At 53.8% G+C, this 27,918-nt stretch overlaps 1 protein-coding gene across 4 annotated transcripts; it reads left to right on the plus strand.

The window, feature by feature from the left end:
* Positions 1 to 1,574: 1,574 nt before the first annotated feature.
* LOC116956120 (uncharacterized) lies at positions 1,575 to 22,889 on the plus strand. Of its 4 annotated transcripts, XM_032977577.2 has the most exons (7): positions 1,577 to 3,649; positions 5,776 to 5,858; positions 8,256 to 8,411; positions 11,279 to 11,449; positions 15,734 to 15,893; positions 17,512 to 17,650; positions 19,488 to 22,889. In XM_032977577.2, exons 4-7 carry the CDS (start codon positions 11,430 to 11,432, stop codon positions 20,156 to 20,158), a joined length of 990 nt encoding a protein of 329 aa, XP_032833468.2. In that variant the 5' UTR covers positions 1,577 to 3,649; positions 5,776 to 5,858; positions 8,256 to 8,411; positions 11,279 to 11,429; the 3' UTR covers positions 20,159 to 22,889. The 4 variants fall into 4 exon arrangements, with proteins under 4 accessions (XP_075909973.1, XP_032833468.2, XP_075909971.1 ...); XM_076053858.1 differs by lacking the exon at positions 8,256 to 8,411 and having other exon boundaries at positions 1,575 to 3,649; positions 11,279 to 11,443; XM_076053856.1 differs by lacking the exon at positions 8,256 to 8,411.
* The last annotated feature ends 5,029 nt before the right edge of the window (positions 22,890 to 27,918 follow it).

Raw genomic sequence — 27,918 nt, forward strand, 5'->3', positions numbered from 1 at the left:
TGGATGTGTGTGTGTGTGTGGATGTGTGTGTGTGTGGATGTGTGTGTGTGTGAATGTGTGTGTATGTGTGTGTGTGGATGTGTGTGTGTGTGGATGTGTGTGTGAATGTGTGTGAATGTGTGTGTGTGGATGTGTGTGTGTGGATGTGTGTGTGTGGATGTGTGTGTGTGGATGTGTGTGTGTGGATGTGTGTGTGTGGATATGTGTGTGTGTGTATGTGTGTGTGTGGATGTGTGTGTGTGGATGTGTGTGTGGATGTGTGTGTGTGGATGTGTGTGTGTGTATGTGTGTGTGTTGGTGGATGTGTGTGTGTGTGGATGTGTGTGTGTGGATGTGTGTGTGTGGATGTGTGTGTGTGTGGATGTGTGTGTGTGTGGATGTGTGTGTGTGTGGATGTGTGTGTGAATGTGTGTGAATGTGTGTGTGGATGTGTGTGTGTGGATGTATGTGTGTGGATGTGTGTGGATGTGTGTGTGTGGATGTGTGTGTGTGGATGTGTGTGTGTGTGGATGTGTGTGTGTGGATGTGTGTGGATGTGTGTGTGTGTGGATGTGTGTGTGTGTGGATGTGTGTGTGTGTGGATGTGTGTGTGTGTGAATGTGTGTGTGTATGTGTGTGTGTGGATGTGTGTGTGTGTGGATGTGTGTGTGTGTGGATGTGTGTGTGTGTGGATGTGTGTGTGTGTGTGAATGTGTGTGTGTGTGGATGTGTGTGTGTGTGGATGTGTGTGTGTGTGGATGTGTGTGTGTGTGGATGTGTGTGTGTGGATGTGTGTGTGTGGATGTGTGTGTGTGGATGTGTGTGAGTGGATGTGTGTGAGTGTGAATGTGTGTGTGTGGATGTGTGTGTGTGGATATGTGTGTGGATGTGTGTGTGGATGTGTGTGTGTGTGGATGTGTGTGTGTGGATGTGTGTGTGGATGTGTGTGTGTGGATGTGTGTGGATGTGTGTGTGTGTGGATGTGTGTGTGTGGATGTGTGTGTGTGTATGTGTGTGTGTGTGGATGTGTGGATGTGTGTGTGTGTATGTGTGTGTGTGTGGATGTATGTGTGTGGATGTGTGTGTGTGTGAATGTGTGTGGATGTGTATGTGTGTGGGTGTGCGTGTGGATGTGTGTGTGTGTGGATGTGTGTGTGTGGATGTGTGTGTGTGTGGATGTGTGTGTGTGTGAATGTATGTGTGTGTGGATGTGTGTGTGTGTATGTGTGTGTGGATGTGTGCGTGTGTGGATGTATGTGTGTTTGTGTGGATGTGTGTGTGTATGTGTGTGTGTGGATGTGTGTGTGTGTGGATGTGTGTGTGTGTGGATGTGTGTGTGTGTGGATGTGTGTGTGTGTGTGGATGTGTGTGTGTGGATGTGTGTGTGGATGTGTGTGTGTATGTGTGTGTGTGTATGTGTGTGTGGATGTATGTGTGTGTGTATGTGGATGTGTGTGTGTGTGGATGTGTGTGTGTGTGGATGTGTGTGTGTGGATGTGTGTGTGTGAATGTGTGTGGATGTGTGTGTGTGGATGTGTGTGTGTGGATGTGTGTGTGTGTGGGGAATCTTTTGTCATTGCTGCTCGCTCGTTGCCTCCTCCAGCTCCACTGAACCCCGCCCTAAGCGGCACGCACAGACGACTCATCAGCCGCCGTCTTCCTCCGACTCTCGTGCGCGTGCCTCTCTCTCTCTCTCTTAGCCTCCTCCTCTCTGCCTCTCTCTCTCTCTGCCTCTCTCTCTCTGCCCCCTCTTTCTCTCTCTTAGCCTCCCCCTCTCTGCCTCTCTCTCTGCCTCTCTCTCTCGCTCTGCCTCTCCCCCTCTCTTAGCCTCCCCCTCTCTGCCCCTCTCCCTCTGCCCCCTCTCTCTCTCTCTGCCCCCCTCTCTCTCTCTCTCTGCCCCTCTCTCTCTTCTGTTTTTTTTACCATCAGAGGAAACAAGAAGATGCTCGGTGTAGTCGGCACTTTGCTTCGTTCATCATTTCGGTTTTTTTTCTCCCTCTCTCTGCCCCTCTCAGCCTCAAACCTCTCAGCCTCCCACTCTCCCCCTCTCCGCCCCTCTCAGCCTCTCTCTCTCTCAGCCTCCCCCTCTCTGCCTCTCTCTCCGCCCCTCTCTGCCTCTCTCTCTCAGCCCCTCTCTCTCCGCCTTGCAAGCACGAGCTCTTTGTGGCGTTCATCTCTGCACGTCTCCGTGTGTACGCAACTTTAGTAACTTTTCGTGTGTGTGTGTGTGGCGTGTGTGTGTGTAGTCACTGGTGTGTGTGTGTGTGTAGTCACTGGTGTGTGTGTGTGTAGCTGCTGGTGTGTGTGGGGGGGTATCCGTTTCTCCGTCGCGTGTCTGTGTACGCTGCCCTCTGTTGTCCGCGTTTCCGTGTGCTCGACATGTGTGTACATACCGTGCTTGTGTGTGTCTTCGTGTGTGTGTGTACACATTGTGAATGGGGACACTTTGTGTAACTTTGTATACATCTGTATGGATTCATCCTCTGTGCGTACGTCTGTATGTACAGCTGCTCTGTGTGTACGTCTCTGTGTGTAACTCTCGACACCTCTCTTAAATGTAACTCTCGACACGTCTCTGTGTGTAACTCGACACGTCTCTGTGTGTATCTCTCTGCACGTCGTCTCTGTGTGTAACTGTCGACACGTCTCTGTGTGTAACTCGACACGTCTCTGTGTGTATCTCTCTGCACGTCGTCTCTGTGTGTAACTCTCGACACGTCTCTGTGTGTAACTGTCGACACGTCTCTGTGTGTAACTCGACACGACTCTGTGTGTAACTCTCGACACGTCTCTGTGTGTAACTCGACACGTCTGTGTGTATCTCTCTGCACGTCGTCTCTGTGTGTAACTCGACACGTCTCTGTGTTAACTCGACACGTCTCTGTGTTAACTCGACACGTCTCTGTGTGTAACTCGACACGTCTCTGTGTGTAACTCGACACGTCTCTGTGTGTAACTCTCGACACCTCGTCTCTGTGTGTAACTGTCGACACGTCTCTGTGTGTAACTCTCGACACGTCTCTGTGTGTAACTCTCGACACGTCTCTGTGTGTATCTCTCTGCACGTCGTCTCTGTGTGTATCTCTCTGCACGTCGTCTGTGTGTGTAACTCTCGACACGTCTCTGTGTGTATCTCTCTGCACGTCGTCTCTGTGTGTAACTCTTGACACGTCTCTGTGTGTAACTCTCGACACGTCTCTGTGTGTATCTCTGCACGTCGTCTCTGTGTGTAACTGTCGACACGTCTCTGTGTGTAACTCGACACGTCTCTGTGTGTAACTCGACACGTCTCTGTGTGTATCTCTCTGCACGTCGTCTCTGTGTGTAACTGTCGACACGTCTCTGTATGTATCTCTCTGCACGTCGTCTCTGTGTGTAACTCTTGACACGTCTCTGTGTGTATCTCTCTGCACGTCGTCTCTGTGTGTAACTCGACACGTCTCTGTGTGTATCTCTCTGCACGTCTCTGTGTGTAACTCGACACGTCTCTGTGTGTATCTCTCTGCACGTCGTCTCTGTGTGTAACTCTCGACACGTCTCTGTGTGTAACTCTCGACACGTCTCTGTGTGTAACTCGACACGTCTCTGTGTGTAATGACACACGAGCAACCGTGGCTCGAGTTTGAGCCCCGATTCGTAGCCTCTCCCGCGCGCTGAGCCGCCCCTTCAGGTGAGTTGATTCCGTTCCATCACCATCGTGCGGGGCCTGTAGCATCAGCTATAAAGGGGCCCATAAATAAATAAGTAAACCACTTAAATTTTAAAAGACAAATGTTTAACTCGCACAGTAAAGTAATTGTAAAAAAAATTCACTTGCTGTACAGCCAGATAATACGACGAATCGCTGACCTTAAACACCCGCTCGTTCGTGAAAGTCGAAGGCGGTATAGTACTATAGTGATAGAGCAAGTGCAGAATCACCGAACCGGAGTTGATAGCTTGAAAGCGTTTAGCGCGGGGCCCTTGAAAATGCGGGTCCCGTAGCTACTTCATTTGTAGACACTTTTGCTACGAGGATCATAAGACACTGATCATCATCGTCGTCGTGGTGGTGGTTGGTGGTGGTGGCGTTGGTAAGCGACCTGCCAGCGGGCGTTCGACACTTCACGTGGCCTCAACGTGCACCTAGCCTGGCACGAGCGCCGCGGTGACATCACCGCCACCTAGTGGCGAAAGGCGGCGGCGGTTGTTGTTGTTGATGATAGGCGGGCACTCGCTGACAGCACTTGTCCCCGAAGAGTCCGTTAAGGCTGTACGGGGGATCTTTGTCTTTGGTGTTGATGGGTGATGGTGGAGCGGTGGGCGCAGTGGTTCGCGCTACGAACCCGACGATCCCCGACTCCGCTGGGAAGACAAAGGCGGCCGGGCGTGGTTTTGACCTTGTGCCGTGCCGGTCTTAATAGGTGCTCGCTAACAGCGCTTGCCCTATAATGATGGTGGTCATGTTGATGATGATGGAGGAGGAGGAGTGGATGGCGATGATTGGTGGTGGTGGTCATAGTGATTGTAATGATGGTGTTTATTATTCTGATGGGGATGATGGGGTCAGTGATAGTGGTGGTGTTTGTGATGATGATGATGATGATGAAATGGAGGAGGCTCGTCAAGGACGCTGCTGCTGCTGCTACTGGGCAGTTGCAGGCAGACGCCCTCCCTCAACAACGGAGGGAGAGCGACGCTCACAACAACGAGCGGAGCGCCGGGCGGATAAAACGCACACAGACTTGGAACAGTGGGGGGGAGGGGAGCGGTGGATCTGCCAGTCATCTCAGTCGGTAAACCCACGGCACCTTTTGGGTCCGTCCGTTGCGTGACCCCCTGCCAGCGAGCCTTCCGACACTTCACGTGGCCTCAAAAGTGCACCTAGCCTGGCACAAGCGCCCGTGGTGACGAAGGCTACTGTCGTTATTATGGACCAGCGGTAGCGCGTTCGATAGCTTGCTCCAGGGACGTCACGGTTCGAATCCAGCGGCCGCCGCCCCGGTAAATGCTGCACGCGTAACAACCGTAAATAATATCCTTTTGGGGGCAAGTGCCGTTTGCGAGCGGCGCATGTGAAGGCCGGAACGGCACGCGAGGCGGTGGGTGGACAAGCACCACGCCCGGCCGCCTTTGTCTCCCCGGCGGAGATGCTCACGCCGCCGCACCGGGTGCTCGTGTTTGAGGTGCCGGTTCAGAGAGAATCGTCACTGGCGTTGGCCGTGAGGTCGCTGCCGGACCAAGCTAAGTGCGGGGCCTGTAGCGTGATGTTATAAAGGGGGGGGGGGGGGCCCTAAATTAACAACAACGACAACAAAAAAACCACGTGAATATGAAAACACGAATTTTTAACTCGTATAGTGAAGTAATCGCGAACCTTAAACACCCAGTCGTTCAGAAAAGTTTAAGGCACATATTACTAATATGATGAGCCAATAATGTCTGTGTGTAACGTGCGTGACGTCACTCCACGGCGCCCAGCCCACCCCCCCCTCGTCAATAATCATGAACGGGTGACGTCACTCCGCATGAAGAAGGTGGAGCGGAAACGAATATATATTTTTTACGCGAATTATCTTTAATTTCGGCCTTTCTTTATGGAAAGTAAAGCTAATAAAAAAAATCAACGCAGCAACTAATATAACGCGCTAAACAAAGGCTCTGTGTGTGTGTGTCCCGCGCGTGACGTCACTCCACGTGAGGCCCCACCCCCCACCCCCTCATTATTCGTCACGTGTGCCTGGATTTTTTTGGACGAGCCGCTATGCTAATTTTTGTTACGCAAATTCGCTTTCGATTTTTTTTGTATCTTTACAGAAAGTTGAAGGCGATAATTCTACGTCGCATGGCCGCGGTGCGTTGGGCGCCTTTATCCGTTGCTTCGGCACGTCCAGCAAAAGGCAAGTCACCTTTACGCTTCCAAATGTCGCCACGATGCACAATTCCCATGCTGATTTGCAGAGAATGTATCGAACTCAAATTGTTCTCGAACTCAAATCGTTCTCGACCCCAGCGAGCGACAGCGGAAGATCAGCGAGCCATCGGAGCAGTGAATTGCAAGTTATTGGACGTCCGTTGACTTTCAATAGCATTACGTCCCGTGATTAATGGCAAAGTTGCGCGCAACATTCACTGCCATTAATACAGTGCTACAGTGAAATGCAGTGAAGTGTTTGATGACATTCTCCGGTTTTTTTTCTCAATATTCCCTGCCATCGCATTTAGGCGATATCAAATTCTACTCGGATCAATATGTTCGTAACTCTGACGCTTCTTGTTCTTGGCTCTTTCGGTAAAGTCACCGCGTAGAAGGGAAGCAATAAAATAATACAAATATAAAACAATAAAATGCTCACGAAGTTTCGACTGCAACATCATCAGGTGTGAAAACCACAGCAGGGAAAAAAAGTATTGCTGTGGTTTTCGCACCTGATGACGATTGCCAGTGTTGCAGTCGAAACAGTCGTGATAATTTTATTGTTTTAGATATTTTTATTATTTTATTGTTTCCCTTCTACGTGGTGACTTTACCGAAAGAACCAGGAATATGAATCCCTGCAGTCACGAAAGCTTTAAATTAAAATTTTAAATCTGACGCTTCTCTTTGGTCTTGGTTATTTGCTGAGTTACTTCAGACAAATATTGATTTAAAGCTTTCGTGACTGCAGTAATTAATATTCTTAGTTCTTTCGGTAAAGTCACGTTGAAGGGAAACAATAAAATAATAAAATATATATAAAACAATAAAAATTATCACGACGTTTCGACCGTAACACAAACGGTCGTCTTTATTTTACTTCAGACAGTTATCAGCACTCCACTGTGCTTCACTCTTCGCTGTCAAGCGTCCATCGGTGAAGATAAATGTGTCGAATTTCGATTTAAAGCTTTCGTGACTGCAGGGATTTGTATTCTTGGCTCTTTCGGTAAAGTCACCACGTAGAAGGGAAACAATAAAATGCAAAATTTATAAAACAATAAAATTCTGATGATGATTGCTTGCATTGCAGTCGAAACGTCGTTGAGAATTTTATTTTTATATATTTTTATTATTTTATTGTTTCCCTTCTACGTGGTGACTTTACCGAAAGAGCCAAGACTATAAATGCGTCCGTTAACAGCTTCAGGTGATTTGAAAACAGTGCTAAGGTGAAGTTACGGGGGGCGGGGGGGGAGGTTTCTAAAATTATACAGCAACAGAGGTTGCTCGCCTTTGCAATCCCGAGACGAAATCGTCTTCAATCCCGAGAATGGACCGAAACGACGACAAATCCACGATCATTCCTGCGAATGCGATGACCATCAACAAGTCGCAGGGTCAGACTTTTCAAAATGTGGGCATTTATCTCAATGGACACGTATTTTCCCCATGGCCAGTCAAGCATAGCCAACTGCAGGGGAAAACTTTTGAACGGTGATAAGAGATTCTAGATTTAAAGCTTTCGTGACTGCTAGGATCCATATACTCTTTGGTTCTATTGGGTAAAGTCACGTAGGTGAAAATAAAATAACAAAAAATCACGACGTTTTAATTTTCACCTACATGACTTTACCCAATAGAACCAAAGAGATTCACACAAAATATCGTATACCGATAAATCTCTCAAAGTCCTTCATTTCAATTAATAAGTTAAGAAAAACAAATTTTGTGCTTCATTTCCTTAAAAAAAATGTAACAATCGCACAATAAAACGTTCATTTACATCTTTAACATTACTGCTTCCGTCCTAACACGTGCTAACAAGCTCGGAGTACTATGGTAATAGAGCAAGTGCAGAATCGCTGAACCGGAATTGATAGCTTGAAAGCGTTTAGCGCGGGGGACCTTGGTAGTGCGGGGGGCCCTTGGGAGTGCGGGGGGCCCTTGGGAGTGCGGGGGGCCCTTGGGAGTGCGGGGGGCCCTTGGGAGTGCGGGGGGCCCTTGGGAGTGGGGGGGCCTTTGGGAGTGTGGGGGGCCCTTGGGAGTGCGGGGGCCCCTTGGGAGTGCGGGGGGCCCTTGGGAGTGTGGGGGGCCCTTGGGAGTGCGGGGGGCCCTTGGGAGTGGGGGGGCCCTTGGGAGTGGGGGGCCCTTGGGAGTGCGGGGAGCCCTTGGGAGTGGGGGGCCCTTGGGAGTGCGGGGGGCCCTTGGGAGTGCGGGGGGCTCTTGGAAGTGGGGGGCCCGTAGCGTTTTATATTTTTTGCTACGAGGATCATCCGAGACTGCCGCGAGGTGGGAATCGAATCCCGGGTTCGCGCGGTGATTCGTTTCGCAGGCGCGGCGCTAACCGCTGCACCACCGCTCCCCCACGCTCGCACAGCACTGGAGGTGACATCGCCACTCTCCTGCGGGGGGGAAACTAAAAGCAACAAAAAACGAGGCAGCAGCAGCAACAGCAGCAGCAGCAACCCTCTTGATAAGAGTCGTGGGGATCCTCCGACATTTCTTGGGGGGTTAAAACAACAACCTCCCACACGTAAGTACATCAATAAGCGGCGTACATCTCAGTTTAACACGGAGGCTTTCGCGACTAATGTATATACATCTGTCTGTACGTGTGACGGAGTGCAACTCCCCAAGGTTTGCTAATCGTTGCCTCTAATAATTAACCCTAGAGCACATCAAGACAACAACAACAACAGGACCACACCAAGACAACAACAACCACAGACCACACCAAGACAACACCAACAGCAACAGTGATTGACCACACCAAGACAACAACAACAAGGCCACACCAAGACAACAACAGTCCCAGACCACACCACGACAACAACAACAACAACAGTCCCAGACCACACCAAGACAACAACAACAGTCCCTGATCACACCAAGACAACAACAACAACGGGGCCACACCAAGGCAACAACAACAACAACAACGGGGCCACACCAACACAATAACAACAACAGGACCACACCAAGACAACAACAACAACGGGGCCACACCAACACAATAACAACAACAGGACCACACCAAGACAACAACAACAACGGGGCCACACCAAGGCAACAACCACAAAGTCCATCGCAGTGTTGGTCCTGGCAAGTCGTTCTGCTGTCCCTGGTGCGAGCAAAGCCACCGTAGAGCTGCCCCCTTCACCTCTTCGCATTCCCTTCGACTCTCGTGCGAGTGGAGAGTCGAGGGGATATCGATTTGACTCGGTCCACATCCGTGATCGTTTGGAGTCGGCCAAGAGAGCCGTGTGTGCGTCTGTGTGTGTGCATCTGTGTGTGTGTGTCTGTGTGCCTGTGTGCGCGTGTCTGTGTGTGCGTGTGTCTGTGTGCGTGCCTCTATGCGTGTGTGTCTGTGTACCTGTGTGTGTGTCTGTGTGTGCATGTGTGTGTGCATCTGTGTGTGCGTGTGTGTGTGTGCCTGCCTGTGTGCATCTGTGTGTGTGTGCCTGTGTGAGTGTGTGTGTGTCTGTGTGCGTGCCTCCGTGTGTGTGCCTCTGTGTGCGTGTGTCTGTGTACCTGTGTGTGTGTGTCTGTGTGTGCGTGTGTCTGTGTGCGTGTGTGTCTGTGTACCTGTGTGTGTGTCTGTGTACCTGTGTGTGTGTCTGTGTGTGCGCATGTGTGTGTGTCTGTGTGCATGTGTGTGTGTGCATGTGTGTGTGTGCATGTGTGTGTACGTGTGCGTGTGGGGAGCGGTGGTGTAGCAGTTAGCGCCACGCTGCGCTACAAACCTGGCGACTCGGGTTCGATTCCTGCTCACGGCCAGCACCGGTGACGATAATTTGAACCGGTGCTGGGCCTCCCCTAGGTCGATTCAGCCTAAAACGAGTACCTGTTGCGGTCTGTAAACTACACGGGGGACCTTTGTTTATGTTTCGTCAGCTGCTTGAACATCTTAGACGCCTGACAATTGTGAGCCACAGACGGTGACTACGCTGATTGCGTGACTAGCGCGGTGAAGTATGGTTACTTGTCGTGTAACTAGCGCGGTGAAGTATGGTTACTTGTCGTGTAACTAGCGCGGTGAAGTATGGTTACGGGCGGTGTAACGGCGGTGTAAAATAACACAAGCGCAACTAATTCAAAACGCGGTTTAACTTCCAAAAAAACTGTTTTAATGAAAACGCTTCCGTTCACTCTATTGCTTATTTGGCGAAAGGGAGTCACGCAAACATCGGAAAGAGGTCGCCGCTGCTGCTGCTGCTGCATCTCGCGAAGAGACGGAACGCAGTCGCCCGAACGGCGTTCGGTATTCTCGAGATGGTGAGCACGAGGACGAGGGGGCAAGAGGAGGAGGAGGAGGAGGCCACGATGCGCGTCACAATACAGGGACTCCTCTTCTCACGAACACCTTAGACAAAACGAACTTTGAGAGATACGAACAAACCCGGCCCGTGTACCCAGTTGCCTGTCGGGAACCGAGAGTCGTAAGTTCAACTGCCGCGGAATAGGTGGTGGTGTTGGTGGTGGTGGCATCTGGGGAAGATGAATCAGTGGCATCTACATCTGCAGAGCGTGAAGAACCAGTGGCATCTACATCTGCAGAACGTGAAGAAACCAGTGGCATCTACATTTGCAGAACGTGAAGAACCAGTGGCATCTACATCTGCAGAACGTGAAGAACCAGCGGCATCTACATCTGCAAAACATCAAGAACCAGTGGCATCTACATCTGCAGAACGTGAAGAACCAGTGGCATCTACAAGCAGAACATGAAGAACCAGTAGCATCTACATCTGCAGAACATCAAGAACCAGTGGCATCTACATCTGCAGAACGTGAAGAACCAGCGGCATCTACATCTGCAAAACATCAAGAACCAGTGGCATCTACATCTGCAGAACGTGAAGAACCAGTGGCATCTACAAGCAGAACATGAAGAACCAGTAGCATCTACATCTGCAGAACATCAAGAACCAGTGGCATCTACATCTGCAGAAGATGAAGAACCAATGGCATCTACATCTACAGAACATGAAAAACCAGTGGCATCTACAAGCAGAACATGAAGAACCAGTGGCATCTACATCTGCAGAATATCAAGAACCAGTGGCATCTACATCTGCAGGAGATTATGCAACTTTTAAAGCCACTCGGACGTGTTTAGTGTACACGCCGTACAACACGTTTGGAATCGACAGGGGTGAAGTTGGACTTACGCACAAATCGACTTACGAACAGAACCTCTGGTACCTAACTCGTTCGTAAGTCGAGGAGTCCCTTGTATTGGGGCTCCCCAACTGACCCCCTGAGCTGATCAATGCACAGGGGGTGCGTGGAGGGGGTGGGAGGAATGGGGGGGGGGGGGGTGGGAGGGGGGATGGGGGGGCGTTGGTAGGGAATGGGAGGGATGGGGGGGTGCAATCCCTGACGCTCCTCCCTCGACAGGACCGGCGTGGTGACGGTGAGGGTCACGGTGAGGGTCACGGTCACGGTGAGGGTCACGGTGAGGGTCGCGGTGAGGGTCGTGGCCACGCTGAGCTGAGCTGCACCGCCGCCAGCGCCCGGAGCCGGCGGGGGGGCACCGGCAGTCGGTGCCATGGAGATTTACTGGTACATGTGAGTACTGGTACACGTGTGTGAGTACTGGTACACGTGTGTGAGTACTGGTACATGTGAGTACTGGTACACGTGTGTGAGTACTGGTACATGTGAGTACTGGTACACGTGTGTGAGTACTGGTACATGTGAGTACTGGTACACGTGTGTGAGTACTGGTACATGTGAGTACTGGTACACGTGTGTGAGTACTGGTACACGTGTGTGAGTACTGGTACACGTGTGTGAGTACTGGTACACGTGTGTGCTGGTACACGTGTGTGAGTACTGGTACACGTGTGTGTGTACTGGTACACGTGTGTGAGTACTGGTACACGTGTGTGAGTACTAGTACACGTGTGTGCTGGTACACGTGTGTGAGTACTGGTACACGTGTGTGAGTACTGGTACACGTGTGTGAGTACTGGTACATGTGAGTACTGGTACACGTGTGTGAGTACTGGTACACGTGTGTGAGTACTGGTACACGTGTGTGAGTACTGGTACACGTGTGTGAGTGTGTGCTGGTACACGTGTGTGAGTACTGGTACACGTGTGTGAGTACTGGTACACGTGTGTGTGTACTGGTACACGTCTGTGAGTGTGTACTGGTACACGTGTGTGTGTACTGGTACACGTGTGTGAGTACTGGTACACGTGTGTGTGTGAGTACTGGTACACGTGTGTGAGTACTAGTACACGTGTGTGAGTACTGGTACACGTGTGTGAGTACTGACACACGTGTGTGTGTACTGGTACACGTGTGTGAGTACTTGTACACGTGTGTGAGTGTGTGAGTGTGTGCTGGTACACGTGTGTGAGTGAGTACTGGTACACGAGTGTGTGCTGGTACACGTGTGTGAGTGTGTGCTGGTACACGTGTGTGAGTGTGTGCTGGTACACGTGTGTGAGTACTGGTACACGTGTGTGAGTACTGGTACACGTGTGTGTGTGAGTACTAGTACACGTGTGTGAGTGTGTGCTGGTACACGTGTGTGAGTGTGTGCTGGTACACGTGTGTGAGTGTGTGCTGGTACACGTGTGTGAGTGTGTGCTGGTACACGTGTGTGAGTGTGTGCTGGTACACGTGTGTGAGTGTGTGCTGGTACACGTGTGTGAGTGCTGGTACATGTGTGTGAGTACTGGCACACGTGTGTGAGTGTGTGCTGGTACACGTGTGTGAGTGTGTGCTGGTACACGTGTGTGAGTGCTGGTACATGTGTGTGAGTACTGGTACACGTGTGTGAGTGTGTGCTGGTACACGTGTGTGAGTGTGTGCTGGTACACGTGTGTGAGTGCTGGTACATGTGTGTGAGTACTAGTACACGTGTGTGAGTGTGTGCTGGTACACGTGTGTGAGTGTGTGCTGGTACACGTGTGTGAGTGTGTGCTGGTACACGTGTGTGAGTGTGTGCTGGTACACGTGTGTGAGTGTGTGCTGGTACACGTGTGTGAGTGTGTGCTGGTACACGTGTGTGAGTGAGTACTGGCACACGTGTGTGAGTGTGTGCTGGTACACGTGTGTGAGTGTGTGCTGGTACATGTGTGTGAGTACTGGTACACGTGTGTGAGTGTGTGCTGGTACACGTGTGTGAGTGTGTGCTGGTACACGTGTGTGAGTGTGTGCTGGCACACGTGTGTGAGTGTGTGCTGGTACACGTGTGTGAGTGTGTGCTGGTACACGTGTGTGAGTGTGTGCTGGTACATGTGAGTACTGGCACACGTGTGTGAGTGAGTACTGGCACACGTGTGTGAGTGTGTGCTGGCACACGTGTGTGTGCTGGTACACGTGTGTGAGTACTGGTACACGTGTGTGAGTACTGGTACACGTGTGTGTGTACTGGTACACGTCTGTGAGTGTGTACTGGTACACGTGTGTGTGTACTGGTACACGTGTGTGAGTACTGGTACACGTGTGTGTGTGAGTACTGGTACACGTGTGTGAGTACTAGTACACGTGTGTGAGTACTGGTACACGTGTGTGAGTACTGACACACGTGTGTGTGTACTGGTACACGTGTGTGAGTACTTGTACACGTGTGTGAGTGTGTGCTGGTACACGTGTGTGAGTACTAGTACACGTGTGTGAGTGTGTGCTGGTACACGTGTGTGAGTGAGTACTGGTACACGAGTGTGTGCTGGTACACGTGTGTGAGTGTGTGCTGGTACACGTGTGTGAGTGTGTGCTGGTACACGTGTGTGAGTACTGGTACACGTGTGTGAGTACTGGTACACGTGTGTGTGTGAGTACTAGTACACGTGTGTGAGTGTGTGCTGGTACACGTGTGTGAGTGTGTGCTGGTACACGTGTGTGAGTGTGTGCTGGTACACGTGTGTGAGTGTGTGCTGGTACACGTGTGTGAGTGTGTGCTGGTACACGTGTGTGAGTGCTGGTACACGTGTGTGAGTACTGGCACACGTGTGTGAGTGTGTGCTGGTACACGTGTGTGAGTGTGTGCTGGTACACGTGTGTGAGTGCTGGTACATGTGTGTGAGTACTGGTACACGTGTGTGAGTGTGTGCTGGTACACGTGTGTGAGTGTGTGCTGGTACACGTGTGTGAGTGCTGGTACATGTGTGTGAGTACTGGTACACGTGTGTGAGTGTGTGCTGGTACACGTGTGTGAGTGTGTGCTGGTACACGTGTGTGAGTGTGTGCTGGTACACGTGTGTGAGTGTGTGCTGGTACACGTGTGTGAGTGTGTGCTGGTACACGTGTGTGAGTGTGTGCTGGTACACGTGTGTGAGTGAGTACTGGCACACGTGTGTGAGTGTGTGCTGGTACACGTGTGTGAGTGTGTGCTGGTACATGTGTGTGAGTACTGGTACACGTGTGTGAGTGTGTGCTGGTACACGTGTGTGAGTGTGTGCTGGTACACGTGTGTGAGTGTGTGCTGGTACACGTGTGTGAGTGTGTGCTGGCACACGTGTGTGAGTGTGTGCTGGTACACGTGTGTGAGTGTGTGCTGGTACATGTGAGTACTGGCACACGTGTGTGAGTGAGTACTGGCACACGTGTGTGAGTGTGTGCTGGCACACGTGTGTGAGTGTGTGCTGGTACACGTGTGTGAGTACTGGTACACGTGTGTGAGTGTGTGCTGGTACATGTGAGTACTGGCACACGTGTGTGAGTGTGTGCTGGTACACGTGTGTGAGTGCTGGTACACGTGTGTGAGTGTGTGCTGGTACACGTGTGTGAGTGAGTGCTGGTACACGTGTGTGAGTGTGTGCTGGTACACGTGTGTGAGTGCTGGTACACGTGTGTGAGTGTGTGCTGGTACACGTGTGTGAGTGCTGGTACACGTGTGTGAGTGCTGGTACACGTGTGTGAGTGTGTGCTGGTACATGTGAGTACTGGCACACGTGTGTGAGTGAGTACTGGCACACATGTGTGAGTGCTGGTACACGTGTGTGAGTGTGTGCTGGTACACGTGTGTGCTGGCACACGTGTGTGAGTGAGTACTGGCACACGTGTGTGAGTGCTGGTACACGTGTGTGAGTGTGTGCTGGTACATGTGAGTACTGGCACACGTGTGTGAGTGCTGGTACACGTGTGTGAGTGTGTACTGGTACACGTGTGTACTGGTACACGTGTGAGTGAGTGTGTGTGTGAGTGCTGGCACGGTTGTGCGAGTCTGTGGTGTGCTCCAGGGGTTAGCCATCGAGATGTGGACAATCGAGCCAGGGTCATCAGAGATAGGGGCCACACGCAGACACGACAACAACAACAACCGCCATTCGCCGCTTAGTGGCGGTGACGTCACCACGGCGCTCGCGCCAGGCTAGGTGCACCATGTTGAGGCTAACACGTGAAGTGTCGAACGCCCGCTTGCAAGAGGTCACGGGGTAGACCCAGCAGGTGCCACGGGTCGACTGACTGAGATGACTGGCCGATGCACCACCACCTGTGTCCCCCTACTGTGCCAACGCACGCACACACGCACGCACACTCACACACGCACACTCACACACGCACACACGCACACTCATACGCACGCACACTCACACACGCACACTCACACACGCACACACACGCACGCGCACTCACACGCGCACGCACGCATGCACACTCACACACGCACACACACTCACGCACGCACACTCACACACACACTCTTGCGTGCTTTCATCAAGGACAGCGGAGGGTGAACCGCTGTTGCGGCCCGCTCCTCCTTCGCGGCGTCGTCCGTCGGTTGAAGTCGGCGATGACGGGGGGTGGAGGGCGCGAACGGCGCTGACCCCCCCCCCTGACCCCTGACCCCTGACCCCGCACGATGTTTGACCCCCGACCCCCGCCCCCCCCAGCATCGTCATCGCGTTCATCGTGGTCAAGGTGCTGTTCTACGTGTGCTGGTACCGCTCGCGCCAGCGTCAGCTGCACGCCTTCCTGCACGACCCTGACCACGCGCGGATCCTCATCATCGGCGGTCGCCCCTACGCGCACCCAGCCAACCAGCGGCACACGGTGAGGCTCGCTCAAACACTCGCTCGCTCAGACACTCGCTCGCTCAAACACTCGCTCGCTCAAACACTCACTCGCTCAAACACTCGCTCGCTCAAACACTCGCTCGCTCAAACACTCGCACGCTCAAACACTCACTCGCTCAAACACTCGCTCGCTCAAATACTCGCTTGCTCGCTCACTCTCGCTCAAACGCTCTCTCAAACACTCGTTTGCTCGCTCACTCTCGCTCAAACGCTCGCTCAAACACTCGCTCGCTCAAATACTCGCTCGCTCAAACACTCGCACGCTCGCTCACTCTCGCTCAAACGCTCGCTCAAACACTCGCTCAAACACTCGCTCGCTCAAACACTCGCTCACTCTCGCTTAAACGCTCGCTCAAACACTCGCACGCTCGGTCACGCTCGCTCAAACACTCGCTCGCTCAAACACTCGCTCACTCAGACACTCGCTCGCTCAGACACTCGCTCAAACACTCGCTCGCTCAAACACTCGCTCGCTCAAACACTCGCTCGCTCAAACACTCGCTCACTCTCGCTTAAACGCTCGCTCAAACACTCGCACGCTCGGTCACGCTCGCTCAAACACTCGCTCGCTCAAACACTCGCTCGCTCAAACACTCGCTCGCTCAGACACTCGCTCACTCAGACACTCGCTCGCTCAGACACTCGCTCAAACACTCGCTCGCTCAAACACTCGCTCGCTCAAACACTCGCTCGCTCAAACACTCGCTCACTCTCGCTTAAACGCTCGCTCAAACACTCGCACGCTCGGTCACGCTCGCTCAAACACTCGCTCGCTCAAACACTCGCTCGCTCAAACACTCGCTCGCTCAGACACTCGCTCGCTCAGACACTCGCTCGCTCAGACACTCGCTCAAACACTCGCTCGCTCAAACACTCGCTCGCTCAAACACTCGCTCGCTCAAACACTCGCTCGCTCAAACACTCGCTCGCTCAGACACTCGCTCGCTCAAACACTCGCTCAAACACTCGCTCGCTCGCACGTTCGCTCACTCACGCTCGCTCACTCTCGCTCACTCACGGTGGCTAGGAGATGTTAACTACCTCGCCTGGTCTACTGGAGGACATGGTTTCCATCCTGACCCTGACGCCTGCTATATATTTGGAGTTTGCGTGTTCTCCTTGTGTTCGTGTGGATTTTATCAACATGTGTCTAGACTAGTTAGCTGCTATACATGTACGCGTGATAAGCCACACGTGGCCCGCTAGAGTCACGTGTGTGGTACAACTTCCCCTGTCTCTCTCTCTGTGTGCCTGCTAGTCACGTGTATGGTACAACTCCCCCTGTCTCTCTCTGTGTGCTAGAGTCACGTGTGTGGTACAACTCCCCCCTGTCTCTCTCTGTGTGCTAGAGTCACGTGTGTGCTACAACTCCCCCTGTCTCTCTGTGTGCACGCTAGAGTCACGTGTGGGGTACAACTCCCCCTGTCTCTCTCTCTCTGTGCCTTCTAGAGTCACGTGTGTGGTACAACTCCCCCTGTCTCTCTCTCTGTGTGCCCGCTAGAGTCACGTGTGTGGTACAACTCCCCCTGTCTCTCTCTCTCTCTGTGTGTCACGTGTGTGGTACAACTCCCCCTCTCTCTCTCTGTGCCCGCTAGAGCCGTGTGTGGTACAATTGGTACTCGGCGAGGGAGGACGGCTCCCCGGGCTCTCCCTCGCGCTCGCTCACCCCGGCGCCCTCCTACAGTCAGCTGGAGCCGCCGCCGCCACCCTACGATGCCATCGTCCGCCCGCACGGTCGGTCCCTCCTGCCACTGGCGCCGGCACCGAAACGGAATCCGAATCCGGGTCTCCCTCCGGGACGTCCTATACGGCAAACGATGGTGGCTGCTATGATGGCATCACGGTGGCTAGGAGATGTTAACTACCTGGCCTGGTGTGCAAGAGGTCGTGGGTTCGATCCTGACCCTGACACCTGCTGTATATTTGGAGTTTGTGTGTCTCTCATCATCATCATCATCACGGTGGCTAGGAGATGTTAACTACCTCGCCTGGTGTGCAGGAGGTCGTGGGTTCGATCCCGACACGGTTTTTCTCTCCGCGTTGAGAATCGACACCACGCGTTTTAGAGCAATTCGGGTGCTGCTGTTCATTTCTCCGCGATGGGTAAGCCTCCTCGTTGAGCTATGAATTGTGATAGGCAGGCTGCTTCTGAAAAAAACGAGCCACACGGCTGGACAAACAAATCCACACTGCTTGATTCCTTCGGTAAAGTCACGTGGGCAGAAAAATAAAATACAACTAAGTCACGACGTTTTCGAGCGCCACACAAGCGTCCATCATCAGGCGGGAGAGCACGTGATGATGGACGCTTGTGCTGCGCCCGAAACGTCGTGACTTATTTTCATTTTATTTTTCTGCCCACGCGATGACTTTGCCGAAAGAAGCGCGGAGTGTGGATGTCCCTGCCGTCGCGAAAACTTCGAATCAAAATAAAATCTAGTTTAGGTTGATGCTGCCGATGATGATGACGACGATGATAATAATAATAATAAGTGGTACAGCACCTCCCCGACGCTCCGCCAGAAGGGAGTTTCACAAAGTCTGTGCACGCGGTGAGCCACCAACCCCTCGCCGCCGCTTAGCCCAGCAGCGCGCTGAACCGCTACGGGCAGCCCCGCGTCAGCAGCAGCCGCAGCAGCCGCAGCCACCGCCCGGTCGATGATGACGCTCGGCGGAGGTGACGACGCCGAGCGTCAATTAACACGTCGAGCTGGAAGCGTCCGGAGTATCGGCGCTAACCGGGGCCCACCGGCGATGCCCCCCCCCCCACTCCCCCCAGCCGCTCCGTAGCCGAGCGCCGCGCGGCACCGGAGTGGACCAGGGGTAGCCGCGACTTTCGCTCGGCAAAGTCCGGCGGAGCGCTGCGACGGTGCGGTGGTGTGCGTGGAATTGTATTGGCGCCGGGGGAAGCCGATTGAGCCGTGTTAGCTCTTGGCCAGAAGCCACACGGAAGAGGCGCTGCTGATGATGATGATGATGTTGACGACGATGCTGGTGGCGCTGCTGCTGATGATGATGTTCATGACGATGCCAGCGGCGCTGCTGATGATGATGATGTTGACGACGATGCCAGCGGCGCTGCTGATGATGATGATGTTGACGACGATGCCAGCGGCGCTGCTGATGATGATGATGTTGACGTCGATGCCGGCGGCGCTGCTGATGATGATGATGTTGACGATGGCGGCAGCGGTGGCGCTGCTGATGATGATGTTGACGACGATGCCGGCGGCGCTGCTGCTGATTATGATGATGATGTTCACGACGATGCCGGCGGCGGCGCTGCTGCTGCTGATGATGTTGACGACGATGCCGGCGGCGCTGCTGCTGATGATGATGTTGACGACGATGCCGGCGGCGCTGCTGATGATGATGATGTTGACGACGATGCAGGCGGCGCTGCTGATGATGATGTTGACGACGATGCCGGCGACGGCGATTTTTTCTCTTTTTCTTTTTTTCTTTTCCTCCCAAGCCCCAGCGGTCTGTTAAAGTCTGCACGTGGTGGTGGTGGTGGGTGGTGGGTGGTGGTGGTGGGGGGGGGGGCCCCTTTGTGTTTTGCGTTCTGCAGGGAGCGGCGAGCTGAAGCCGCCCCCGTACAGCGAGTGCGTCGCGGCGCTGCTGCCCGCCGCTCGGATTGCCGGAGAGCCGGCGGCCTCGCCACCGGCTCACGCCGCCGACAGCGACGACGACGACTACACGGACGCTCCTCCTCCTCCATACTCGGCACACGCCGACAGCAGCGCCAGCGCCGCCGGCACCGCCACCGACGCCGCCTCCACCACCGATCCCATCGCCGCCGCCACCGCCACCGCCGTCGCCGCCACGAACGGCGGTAACGCCGCCCCCGTCTCAACCGACTCCACCGCCAACACCACCGCCGTCAACACCACCCCCACTACTGAACCCGTCGACGGCACAACCGCCGCCGCCGGATCTATCGCCACGGACGGCGATAACGCCGCCCTTGTCACCGCCACCGCCGTCAACACCACCCCCAAACACAACTGCACCACCGACTCCACCCTCGCCTCTTCCACTCCCACCACGCCCACCGCCGCTGCCTCCAACCTCAACTCGGCGACTGCTGATGGCGGAGGAAGGCGGCCATCTCGCGACGACGAGGACGACGAGGACCGCCGCCACCTCCGCGAGGAGGACCCAGCGGCGGTGGTGGTGGTGGTGCGACACACGACCAGACCCCTCCTCCTCCCGCTGCGTGCCGGGGAGCAGCCGCTGTGAGGAGCAATCGGGAGCCCCCAGGGAGCACACCAGGGAACCCTCAGGGACCCACTTGGGCCCCCCTTAAGGAGCCCCCCGAGAGACCCCCTTGGGCCCCCCTTAAGGAGCCCCCCTTGGGGTCTCCCTAGGGACCCCAGGGACTCCTAGGGACCCCACCAGGGACCCCCCCCCCCCAGGGACCCCCTTGGGACTCCCCTAGGGACCCCCCTAGGTGACCCCCATAGGAACCCCCATCCCACCCAGGGTTTACTTTGGACAGAGCAGTGGTGGTGGTGGTGGCGGCGGCGGTGGTGACGGCGGCGGTGGTGGCGGTGATGGCGGTGGTGGTGGTGGTGGTGGCGGTGGTGGCGGTGGTGATGGAGATGGTGTTGGTGGTGGTGGTGGAGATGGTGTTGGTGGTGGTGGAGATGGTGTTGGTGTTGGTGGTGGAGATGGTGGTGGTGGTGGTGGAGATGGTGGTGGTGGTGGTGGAGATGGTGTTGGTGTTGGTGGTGGAGATGGTGGTGGTGGTGGTGGAGATGGTGTTGGTGGTGGTGGTGGTGGTGGAGATGGTGTTGGTGTTGGTGGTGGAGATGGTGGTGGTGGTGGTGGAGATGGTGTTGGTGGTGGTGGTGGTGGAGATGGTGTTGGTGGTGGTGGTGGCGGCGGTGGTGGTGGCGGCCATTACCAACCCCGCGCTTTGAGCACGCTCATGCGTGGCTGGTGAGCGATGTGCGGAGAGCCGTGAGGACGGAACTCTCGCGGACTCGTGGGGAGGGTGGGGGGCCGGTTGGGGGGGGGGGGCGTAGAGCAAGAAGGTTGGGGGGGGGCGCTTCAATCCGCTCAACTCGCCAAAAAAAACCTGCAACAACAAAGAACCCGCAACGGGTCAAGCCAACGGGGTTGCCGCTTTATCCCGAGCAGGACTCTCCTGGAGAGACGGAGAGAAACCCGCCGGCCACGTGCAGACTCCGCAAAGGCTTCCGTCGTTAGGCACGGCGGGCAGGGCCGCAGTTGTCTCCCTCGACGACTTCGCCGCTGACGTCACCGCCACCGCCACCGCCACCGCCCACTTGCGGAGGGGCGGCCGCCCCTCATTCCCAGTGGTGGACGATGTGGGTGAGGGTGAGGGATGTGGGTGAGGGTGAGGGACGTGGGTGAGGGTGAGGGCCGTGGGTGAGGGTGAGGGCCGTGGGTGAGGGTGAGGGCCGTGGGTGAGGGTGAGGAGGGTGAGGGCCGTGTGAATGCGGCCGCGTCATCATAGACAAGTTGCCGACGCAGCTGCGACAAAGCCGCTTGCCGGGCCGAGCCACGTTCCCCGTTGCGAAGACCAAACCACGAACTCGTCCAACTCTTTATTTTCATTTTTATTTCGCCGGCTAAGGCGCGAACCGAGCCGTGAAGCGCTTCTTCTATTTGCGGAAGCGACCCGCCTGTCGGCAAGGACACCTCAACGAATGTGGCTTTTCACCAAATTCGTGGCAGCAGCCCAAGCACTCTGAACGCAGGGGTCGGAAGCCTCTCCTCGTCGGGCCTGGCAATGCCACGTCGAATAATCTCTGGAGTTGTCACAATCTATGCAGCCCCCCCCCCCCCACCCCTCTCCCTCCCTTCTTAAAGAGGGGGACCGCCAGGGCATCCTCACAATCCTTGCGGAACTCATCCTGTGGTCCAGACTGTTGTTATGATGCCGTGAAGGGCAGCACACACACACACACAGGTCGCAGCTCGCTCTGTGGAGATCATCTCTGCCCGGCGCTTTTCCACGAGCGAAGGTTGAATGAGGACTTCTACAGGAAGCCTCGGTTGCTGGACAAGAGAGAGCGTGGAGGGAAGCGGAGTGAGATGAGGGGAGAGACAGGAGAGTTCGTGGAGGGAAGTGGAGGGAGATGAGAGGGGAGAGGTAGGAGAGAGCGTGGAGGGGAGTGGAGTGAGATGGGAAGGGAGAGGTAGGAGAGTGCGTGGAGGGGAGTGGAGTGAGATGAGAGGGGAGAGGCAGGAGAGAGCGTGGAGGGGAGTGGAGTGAGATGAGAGGGGAGAGGTAGGAGAGTGCATGGAGTGCGTGGCGTGGAGTGAGATGAGAGGGGAGAAGTAGGAGAGAGCGTGGAGGGGATGGGAGTGAGATGAGATGGGAGAGGCAGGAGAGAGCGTGGAGGGTGAATGTAGGGGCAAGTGCTGTTAGCGAGCAGCACCTATGAAAGCCGTCACGGCACACGAGGGGGTCAGTGGCCAGCATCACGCCCGGCCGCCTTTGTCTCCCTAGTGGCGATATTTACACGTCCCACCAGGCACTCATTCGAGGCTGAGTCGGCCTAGGGGAGGCCCAGGACCGGTTCAATAATCGTCACCGGTATTGGCCGTGAGCGGGAAAATCGAACTCGGGTCACCGGGTTTGTAGCGGAGCACCGATAACAGCTCCACTACCGCTCCCCACACGCGCACACTCGCACAAACACATGCACTTTCACAATCATTCCATAAACACAAGCCTGCCTGTGCCTTTTGTATGTGTGTATATATAGAGAGACGTATATACACAGTAGACACACGCATACCGCATACTGTACTGCTGTGAAAAAAGGGCCATTGCTCAGAACGTCGGACAATTGTATATTTGTTGATGTTACGTTGCCGTTAAAATTAGAAATGTGATGACTGTTTTCATTTCTCGTGCAACGCACTGCCAACGCGTTCTGCCAAAAGCACGTGTTTGATAAGTACACGCGTACGCTTCATAAAATATTCCCAACCATGTGGTTATCAATGCCCCTTCATAGACTGCCGGGGTAAGGGCCAGCTGGCGAGCAGCTATTTAATGCCATCACGATCCTCGAGGCTGCTGTGCGTGGCCAAAGCACCACAAATTTGTGGGAATTCTGGCTTAGGCGCCTGATGATGGCGGTTGTAATTGCTGGCGAAACGTCGGACTCGGATTGTAAATGTCGATTTGCGCTCCAACACACCGGTGTGCTGGACTAGTATACTAAACTAAACACTACATTATACACTACACTACTATACACTTCACTATACACTGCACTACTATACACTTCACTATACACTACACTACTATACACCTCACTATACACCCACTATACACTTCATTATACACTACACTACTATACACTTCACTACTATACACTTCACTATACACTACACTACTATACACTTCACTATACACCAACTATAAACTTCACTATACACTACACTACTATACGCTACACTACTATACACTTCACTGTACACTACACCACTATACACTACACTACTATACACTACACCACTATACACTACACTATACACTACACCACTATACACTACACTATACACTACACTACTATACACTACACTATACACTACACTACTATACACTACACTATACACTACACACTCTATACACTACACTACTGTACACTTCACTGCTATACACTTCACTATACACTACTGTACATTACACTATACACTACACTACTATACACTCCACTATACACTACACTTCTATAAACTACACTACTATACACTACACTACTATACACTTCACTATACACTACACTACTGTACACGTCACTACTATACACGACACTATACACTACACTATACACTACACTACTATACACTTCACTATACACTACACTACTGTACACGTCACTACTATACACGACACTATACACTACACTATACACTACACTACTATACGCTTCACTATACACTAGTGCTGTACTAGTAACGAATTGGCACGTTCTGTTTACGTGACAAACCTTACCGATTGGCTGTGTCGGGTTGGTGGCGGGTTTAACGACACAACATTCATATATTTACGCCACCCCCCTCCTCCCTCCCCCCCCCAAAAAAAACCAACCCTCATTACCTAAGACATCGGTGGCGAAAGCCTCCATCGTGTTAAACCAAATAGCGGTAGAGAGCCGAGCCGAGCTGCAGGAAACGTTGTAAACAAATGGAGCTGGCCATCAACATTGCATCGAGTGCATTCCAACAGACTCCCACCACAATATGGCAACGAAGTGGCCGGAATTGGCCTGTGGTTGGGACCGCGACGTTGGCTCAACGTTGTGGTTGGGACCACAACGTTTGCAGGGCGTTTGCCCCATGGTCCCACGTGTACTCGAGTAGACGATACAGAACGGGCAGCCGCCGTGCCCCCCTCCCCATGCCAACACAACGTTGGTCCAACGTCAGGCGAACGTTGGCAGCCTCCCTGGACAATGGATGTGTAGGGGAGACAGAATGTGCCCGTTCAGTGTGGTGGAGTCGGCGTGGGTGATGTTGGTGCGTGGTGGGTGGGTGTGTGGGTGTGTGTGTGGGTGGTGGGTGGTGGGTGTGTGGTGGGTGTGTGGTTGCATGGTGGGTGTGTGGGTGGTGGGTGTGTGGGTGGTGGGTGTGTGGTGGGTGTGTGGTTGCATGGTGGGTGTGTGGGTGGTGGGTGTGTGGGTGGGTGTGTGTGTGGTGGGTGGTGTGTGGTGTGTGGGTGTGTGGTTGTGTGTGTGTGTGGTGGGTGTGTGTGTGGTGTGTGGTGTGTGGGTGTGTGGGTGTGTGTGGGTGGTGGGTGTGTGTGTGGGTGGTGTGTGGTGGGTGTGTGGTTGCATGGTGTGTGTGTGGGTGGTGGGTGTGTGGGTGGGTGGGTGTGTGTGTGTGGTGGGTGGTGTGTGGTGGGTGGGTGTGTGGTTGCGTGGTGGGTGTGTGGGTGGTGGGTGTGTAGTGGGTGGGTGTGTGGTGGGTGGGTGTGTGGTGGGTGTGTGGGTGGTGGGTGGCGTGTGGGTGGTGTTTGGGTGGGTGGGGTGTAGGTAGTGTGTGGTGGGTGGGGTGTCGGTAGTGTGTGGGTGGTGTGTGGATGTTAGGTGGGTGGTGTGTGGGTGGGTGGTGGATGGGTGGTGTGTGGGTGGGTGGTGGGTGAGGTGTCGATAGTGTGTGGGTGGTGTGTGGGTGTTGGGTGGGTGGTGTGTGGTGTGTGGGTGTTGGGTGGGTGGTGTGTGGGTGTTGGGTGGGTGGGTGGAGTGTGGGTGGGTGGTGGGTGGAGTGTGGGTGGGTGGTGGCTGGGAATGTGTGTGGGTGGTGGGTGGGTGAGGTATCGGTAGTGTGTGGGTGTTGGGTGGGTGGTGTGTGGAGTGTGGGTGGGTGGTGGGTGGGTGGTGGGTGGGTGGTGGGTGGTGGGTGGGTGGTGGGTGGGTGGTGGCTGGGTGCAATCAACAAGAGTGTTCGCTGTGTGTGGGCGTAGCCATTGGCACCGGCAGTGGCACGCATTCCCCACTTGGCACCGGGTGAAGAGGCAACGTTTGTGTGTGTTGTGTGTGTGTCTTGTGTGTGTGTGTTGTGTGTGTGTTGTGTGTGTGTTGTGTGTGTGTCTTGTGTGTGTGTGTTGTGTGTGTTGTGTGTGTTGTGTGTGTGTTGTGTGTGTGTTGTGTGTGTGTTGTGTTGTGTGTGTGTGTCGTGTGTGTGTGTTGTGTGCGTGTTGTGTGTGCGTGTTGTGTGTGTTGTGTGTGTGTGTTGTGTGTGTGTCGTGTGTGTGTGTGTTGTGTGTGTGTGTTGTGTGTGTGTTGTGTGTGTGTGTGTTGTGTGTGTGTTGTGTGTGTGTGTCGTGTGTGTGTGTTGTGTGTGTGTGTTGTGTGTGTTGTGTGTGTGTGGTGTGTGTGTTATGTGTGTGTGTTGTGTGTGTGTGTGTCTTGTGTGTGTGAGTGAGTGCTGTGTGTGTGTGCTGTGTGAGTGTGCTGTGTGTGTGCTGTGTGTGTGCTGTGTGTGTGCTGTGTGTGTGTGCTGTGTGAGTGTGCTGTGTGTGTGTGCTGTGTGAGTGTGCTGTGTGTGTGTGCTGTGTGGGTGAGTGTGTGTGCTGTGTGTGTGAGTGTGTGTGCCGTGTGTGTGTGCGTGCTATGTGTGTGTGCTGTGTGTGCTGTGTGAGTGTGCTGTGTGAGTGTGCTGTGTGTGTGTGAGTGTGCTGTGTGTGTGAGTGTGTGTGCTGTGTGTGTGTGTGCTATGTGAGTGTGCTGTGCACGTGTGTAGTGGGGAGCGGTGGTGTAGTGGTTAGCGCTACGCTGCGCTACGAACCTGGCGACGCGGGTTCGATTCCCACTCACGGATTATCTGAGCCGGTCCTGGGCCTCTCCTAGGTCGACTCAGCCTCAAATGAGTACCGGGGAGACAAAGGCGGCCGGGCGTGGTGTTGGCCACCCACCCCCTCCTGTGCTGTGCCGGCCTTCATAGGTGCTCGCTAACAGCACTTGCCCCAACAGTCTGTTACAGGCTACACGGGGGGTCTTTGTCTGCGTGTGTGTGTGTAGGTGTGGAGCGGTAGTGTAGTGGTTAGTGCGCTGCGCTACGAACCCCGCGGCCCGAGGTTACTAAACTCAACTTTTTTGTCATTTGACCAGGTAGGGCCCACTGAGATATAGAGCTCTTTGTTTCAGAAGTCAATTGGCCACAAATGGACAGCTCAACGAAGTGGCTTATCGCGTGGAAGTGTCCAGCAGGCAAATCCTGTGAATGCGTGGCCTTGAGTCGAAATGCGGAGGGGAAAACCGGAGGACCCGGAGAGAAATCCACGTGACCACCACGGGGAGAGAGACGCAGACTCCAACTAACCATGGACGTGCAGTTTATCATGGAAGTCCACTTTACCATGTGAGTCCACCATGGAAGTCCACTTTACCATGTGAGTCCACAATGGAAGTCCACCTTACCATGGGAGTCTACCATGGAAGTCCACTTTACCATGTGAGTCCACCATGTGAGTCCACCATGGAAGTCCACTTTACCATGTGAGTCCACCATGGAAGTCCACTTTACGATGTGAGTCCACCATGGAAGTCCACTTTACCATGTGAGTCCACCATGGAAGTCCACTTTACCATGTGAGTCCACCATGTGAGTCCACCATGGAAGTCCACTTTACCATGTGAGTCCACCATGGAAGTCCACTTTACCATGTGAGTCCACCATGGAAGTCCACTTTACCATGGGAGTCCACCATGGAAGTCCACTTTACCATGGGAGTCCACCATGGAAGTCCACTTTACCATGGGAGTCCACCATGGAAGTCCACTTTACCATGTGAGTCCACCATGGAAGTCCACTTTATCATGGGAGTCCACCATGGAAGTCCACTTTACCATGGGAGTCCACCATGGAAGTCCACTTTACCATGTGAGTCCACCATGGAAGTCCACTTTACCATGTGAGTCCACCATGGAAATACACTTTACCATGTGAGTCCACCATGGAAGTCCACTTTACCATGTGAGTCCACCATGGAAGTCCACTTTACCATGTGAGTCCACCATGGAAATACACTTTACCATGGGAGTCCACCATGGAAATACACTTAACCATGTGAGTCCACCATGGAAGTCCACTTTACCATGGGAGTCCACCATGGAAATACACTTTACCATGTGAGTCCACCATGGAAGTCCACTTTACCATGTGAGTCCACCATGGAAGTCCACTTTACCATGTGAGTCCACCATGGAAGTCCACTTTACCATGTGAGTCCACCATGGAAGTCCACTTTACCATGTGAGTCCACCATGGAAGTCCACTTTACCATGTGAGTCCACCATGGAGGTCCACTTTACCATGTGAGTCCACCATGGAAGTCCACTTTACCATGTGAGTCCACCATGGAAGTCCACTTTACCATGTGAGTCCACCATGGAAGTCCACTTTACTATGGGAGTCCACCATGGAAGTCCACTTTACCATGGGAGTCCACCATGGAAGTCCACTTTACCATGTGAGTACACCATGGAAGTCCACTTTACCATGTGAGTCCA

The sequence above is a fragment of the Petromyzon marinus genome, chromosome 63 (genome assembly GCF_048934315.1).
Source record: "Petromyzon marinus isolate PM22_M1 ecotype Great Lakes invasive population chromosome 63, UKy_Petmar_22M1.pri1.0, whole genome shotgun sequence".
Taxonomy (NCBI): Eukaryota; Metazoa; Chordata; class Hyperoartia; order Petromyzontiformes; family Petromyzontidae; genus Petromyzon; species Petromyzon marinus.